Here is a 5,000-nt window from a genome sequence, read left to right on the forward strand (position 1 = left end):
GAAGATATGCAAAACATTTTAAATATTTCTGTGACACTATTCAGTGTGTGCAGACACCTGTTCATCTGGAACCCAATGTACATGAGCAATATTAAAATACAAAGAGAAATGGAAGAAAAATATAATGAGGTCAAGATAATACAAAAAATATGGAACAAAAATACAAAAAACAACGTGTATAAAATGTTTTTGCTTCTGAGCAAATAAGCAGTGTGAAAATGAGATGAAGCTCATGTGTAACAATCTATATACAGGACAGGAGGAAGTGTGTGAATTGACCCATAGGAGGCAGTAGAGAGCCACATGTCCAGCTCCACTATTGAACCTGAGGATTTTAAAGGCAACTAGAAAAATATTTGAGATTCCTCAAGTTTCACAACAGACAACGGAGATTTTAGAAAATATTGTACAGCATTGGAAAAGAATAAAGTTGTGAATCTGGACGTGCACAAGCATTTGTGTATCGTGTTTTAAAACCAGATCTCTGTCCTGGTGGAAAGGCTGCGGCCGTCCGAAGAGGCAGGAACTGAATCTTCACCCTCAGATCATGAAGGACTGAGTCTGTTTGTAGTGCTTGAACTGCAGGGAGACAAAAAGCATTCATTTCCTTTAATTAGCCAAAGAACTGCACTTATCAACAGCATTTAACGGCAGGCAAACATGATAAGAGCCTTTGATGACTCACGGTGCGGGAGGGCGGCGGCGGGGGGGCCGGCGGGGGGCTGTAGGCCTTCGGGCTGAAACACAAACGGCGACGGTTGAGTTTGAGCTGAGAAGCAGATTGTAACGTGACGTTAGCACAGAGGAGAGGAGCGCTCACCCTTTTGTCTTCTTGGCTTCTGTTCAAAGAAACAAGACAAATGTTCATTGTGGTTATTGATTGATTTGCAGCGTCTTTAACAGCGTCTGTTAAACCATAACTATCCTATTTCCTCATGCAGTTTCAGGCACGTCCATCTATTTCCTCAATCCACTCCTGCCAAACACATCCTGGTGTTTAGCAACACCTTTTTTCTTCTCTTCACCAGCTCTGCTTTTCAGACTTTGTTGATCCTTGAACCACCAATCTGCTTTATCTGAGATTGGTTATTTGTTTTTTTTACTGGAAATCACTTCCTGCTGGGAACTATGACAAGAGGGGCGGTCAAACTGTAAAGGAAGGTGGTGAAATAGCCTCTGCAAATGAGGAAAATGTATATTGTTGTGTTCAATTAGCTGAGGAAATGTACAATGCATATTTGTGAAAATAACTCCTTCCCTAAGGAGGAAATGACTGTAATCAGGACTCGTACTGGAGCTGGCCTCCTTTTCTCGACAGCCTCTTATCTAATCAGTTTCACACCCAAAATGTAATTATTAAACGCAATATACTTTGATTTTAAACAAAAAAGTTCACAAATGTATGTGGTTTCTGAAGATATTCCTCTCAACAGAAGCTGTTAAATGAACTCCAAACTCATGACTTCATTTCAAGGTACAGAGTCTTGTTTTCCATCGGGGTAGTTGAAGAACTTCCTGCCTGGATGATGGAGGACGGCCGAGAAGCCAAACCGGAAGGTGGAGGTGAGTTAAGGCAATGATTTCAAGTGAAAATGCTAAACGTTGGTCTTGTTTTGTCTGTTTACACAACCGTGCTCTCAGTTACTGGGGAAAACAAACACCTTTTGGAAAACAGGTAAGAAAGTAAGACTTTTTGAAAAAGCTATTTTTCAACGTTGTGGTGTTCTGAGAGACTCACTGTGGCAGCAGCCTCGGCGGCGGCAGACGCACACACAGATGCAGCAGAAAAGGAAGAGCGCAACAAAACCTGCTGCTCCGGCGATCAAGACGGTGAAGTTCAGAGGGTCTGGGAGGGAAACATGGACTTGTCTTTCATGCACTCAGGAGAACGTTTCTTCCTTTGTTCGTTGGAGGAAAAACTTACAATCAACAACTTTGAGTTGCTGCGCCACGCAGCTCTTCGGCGCCCCCACGCTGTTGGAGGACTCACAGCGGTACATCCCGCCATCCACCTTGGACACACTGTGAAACTTCTGCGCCAACAAACAAAGAAAAGGAGGGAGTGAGTGTGTGTGTGTGTGTGTGTGTGCGTGTGTGTGTGTGCGTGTGCGTGTGCGTGTGTGTGTGCGTGTTTAAGAAGAAGATTAAATTTTTGTTTAAGAAGATAAAGACTGTGTGTTATTTTCTGTGTGAAATCATTCATCATCTACAGCTTTAGACTAATTAGTTGTTTTTGTGTAAATGTGAGGTCTTTCACCTGGAACCAGGACGTCACTCTATAATTGTGGTGACCCCAGACCTGCAGGTTTTGTGTGGATGTGGTCCACGTGCCACGTGAAGCTGGACTGGTCTGACACTCACCAGGGTGCCCCTGCTGCTGTCGATGCTGTAGGGAGCCTCTCCTGCGGCCGTCAGAGCCTTGTTGTCTTTGTACCAGAGGTAGGTGGCCGGAGGGACGCTCAGCTTATCCTTACACAGGAGCTCCAGACCCGAACCCAGGAACACCGAGCTGGGCACGTCACAGGACGGGACGTGTGGCGGCACTGAGGCGACCACAGAGAAAAGCCGCTCCACATTAATGAAGACAAGTCGAACTGGAATGTTGGTGTGACAGTAGAATTGATCTACTTCAATTATTCTGGCTTCATTACATCTAGTGTGCAGGGTTTTATTGGTTATGCAGGAACGTGGAAGCAGAAGCTGGCAAGGCCTCTATAATTTCACTATTTAATGAGGAATGTCTGTCATCTATGGGGTTGTATTACAATATTAGTGGTGTGGTTATTGGATTTCACTTCCCGCCATGAGAAGACATCCTTTTTTTTTTCTTCTTTGAGGGTGATAATAATTGTTCTGAGTGAGAAAGTGGATTTCTGCTAATGCAAATGAATATATTTACTTCCATCCTGGACTTTAGATTAAACAACGCTCATCTGTTGTGTTTTGTGTTTTTCCCTCCATCACACTTCCTTGTCCGGCCGCCGCCCTACCGAGCACGTCCAGGTTGACGATGGCCTCTCCCAGGTTGACGTGGTCCTCGCTGGCAGTCACCTCGCAGCGGTACTCCCCCGAGTCTTTCAGCGTCACCGAGTGTATGGTCAGCGTGGCTCCGTCCATCCTGGCCCGCCCGGCGTACGGAGCTCCAGGCGACAGGCGGCAGACCATTAGAAACAACTTTCACAGTCCAACGTGGACAATCTCATCGGCGCTTTGTGCAGTTCTGACACTCACTGGTGAATTTGTGATTGAAATACACGAAGGTCACCCCCTTCCCTCGCTTCTTCCACTCGATTCGAGGGCTCTGGTCCTTTTCGGTCCTGAAGTCGCAGGACAGCACAGCGTCTGGGACGGCAGATGGATCACAGATTGATCGAGAGGGGAACTCGCTGGCTTTGTCCCGGGCTCACTGATCGAGTCCACAAAGCATTTAGCAGTTTTCTTCTTTTATTATATCTACTGATGCAACTAAAGCAGAATTGTGTGATTCAAGGTGAAAATACATGAATCCACTGATGATATGCATAAAAACACTTCTCCATTAGTTTATCTGAGTAATTCATCTTCCTGAAACGCTTGACTTACTAGAAAAATCTACAAAAGGAGGAATGACATACGGTTTAAATAGAAACTCTCTTCACTGAAGGGAAATCAGCCACGATGTTGAAGCACTGCGACTGAGACAATCTGGATCTTTATTTCAAACAGACGGTTAGCGAGCAGCTCACCATCGCTCCAGGCCAGTACATGCCTGCACTGCAGCCACAGTCAGTCAGATATGTCATGTGATCACTGGTAGTGGTGCAGTGGGGAACAAGCTCAAGTCACACCCGGTTCAAGTCCACATTGCCATGTTTTCCCTGCGAGTTCCATGTTTTTATCCTGTTAACCCAGTGTTGTTGCCCACAAACATGTGCTGACATGTTTTGCTTGTTAAAGGTACAAAGGGTCTGAACATCAACCAGCTGTTACAGAAAACATATAGATGTGATGTTTTAACGCTCTTTTCTTCAAAGAAAGCTCCTCATTTGTGTGGAAACGTTCCATTGCTCACCTGTGTGTTCATGGACTTCCACTTTGGGTTTACTGCTGCTCACTGTCACTGATGAACAGGCCGGACCTGCAGAGAAAAACAGCATTCAGCTGTGTTAGAAACTGTCTACGGTCTGAAAACGACAAGACGAGACGAAACAAGCAGGAAAAAGTGTATTCTGACTTTATGAGGACCTTTTTTTAAAGGGGTCATATTCTGAAAAATTCACTTTAATTGGGTTAGGGTTAGCAGCAGTACTGACCGTCTTTATACCTGGAACCACTTCCTGAAGGTTCTCCAGCAGTACTGATTGTCTTTATACCTGAAACCACTTCCTAAAGGTTCTCCAGCAGTACTGATCGTCTTTATACCTGGAACCACTTCCTAAAGGTTCTCCAGCAGTACTGATCGTCTTTATACCTGGAACCACTTCCTAAAGGTTCTCCAGCAGTACTGACTGTCTTTATACCTGGAACCACTTCCTAAAGGTTCTCCAGCAGTACTGACCGTCTTTATACCTGGAACCACTTCCGAAAGGTTCTCCAGCAGTACTGACAGTCTTTATACCTGGAACCACTTCCTAAAGGTTCTCCAGCAGTAGTGACTGTCTTTATACCTGGAACCACTTCCTAAAGGTTCTCCAGCAGTACTGACTGTCTTTATACCTGGAACCACTTCCTAAAGGTTCTCCAGCAGTACTGACTGTCTTTATACCTGGAACCACTTCCTATAGGTTCTCCAGCAGTACTGACTGTCTTTATACCTGGAACCACTTCCTAAAGGTTCTCCAGCAGTGCTGACCGTCTTTATACCTGGAACCACTTCCTAAAGGTTCTCCAGCAGTGCTGACCGTCTTTATACCTGGAACCACTTCCTATAGGTTCTCCAGCAGTACTGACCATCTTTATACCTGGAACCACTTCCTAAAGGTTCTCCAGCAGTACTGACCGTCTTTATACCTGGAACCACT

The 5,000-nt window shown here is 45.1% G+C and overlaps 1 protein-coding gene across 2 annotated transcripts in view; it reads right to left on the reverse strand.

Annotated features, from left to right (window-relative positions):
- The window catches only part of LOC308131893 (junctional adhesion molecule 2A-like), an 18,342-nt gene that overhangs the window by 8,783 nt on the left and 4,559 nt on the right, over positions 1–5,000 (reverse strand). Inside the window, exons 2-10 of one of the 2 annotated variants that reach the window (XM_080498775.1) lie at positions 4,052–4,117; positions 3,232–3,342; positions 2,991–3,140; positions 2,362–2,543; positions 1,925–2,033; positions 1,739–1,846; positions 821–839; positions 686–737; positions 539–579 (exon numbers count right to left, since the gene is read on the reverse strand). In XM_080498775.1, coding sequence (XP_080354901.1) covers positions 541–579; positions 686–737; positions 821–839; positions 1,739–1,846; positions 1,925–2,033; positions 2,362–2,543; positions 2,991–3,140; positions 3,232–3,342; positions 4,052–4,117 — 836 coding nt within the window. In that variant the 3' untranslated portion in view covers positions 539–540. Of the gene's footprint in view, positions 1–78; positions 580–685; positions 738–820; positions 840–1,738; positions 1,847–1,924; positions 2,034–2,361; positions 2,544–2,990; positions 3,141–3,231; positions 3,343–4,051; positions 4,118–5,000 lie in introns of those variants that run through there. The other variant, XM_080498774.1, reaches the window with a different exon arrangement.

This window comes from Blennius ocellaris (assembly GCF_963422515.1).
Source record: "Blennius ocellaris genome assembly, chromosome: 6".
Taxonomy (NCBI): Eukaryota; Metazoa; Chordata; class Actinopteri; order Blenniiformes; family Blenniidae; genus Blennius; species Blennius ocellaris.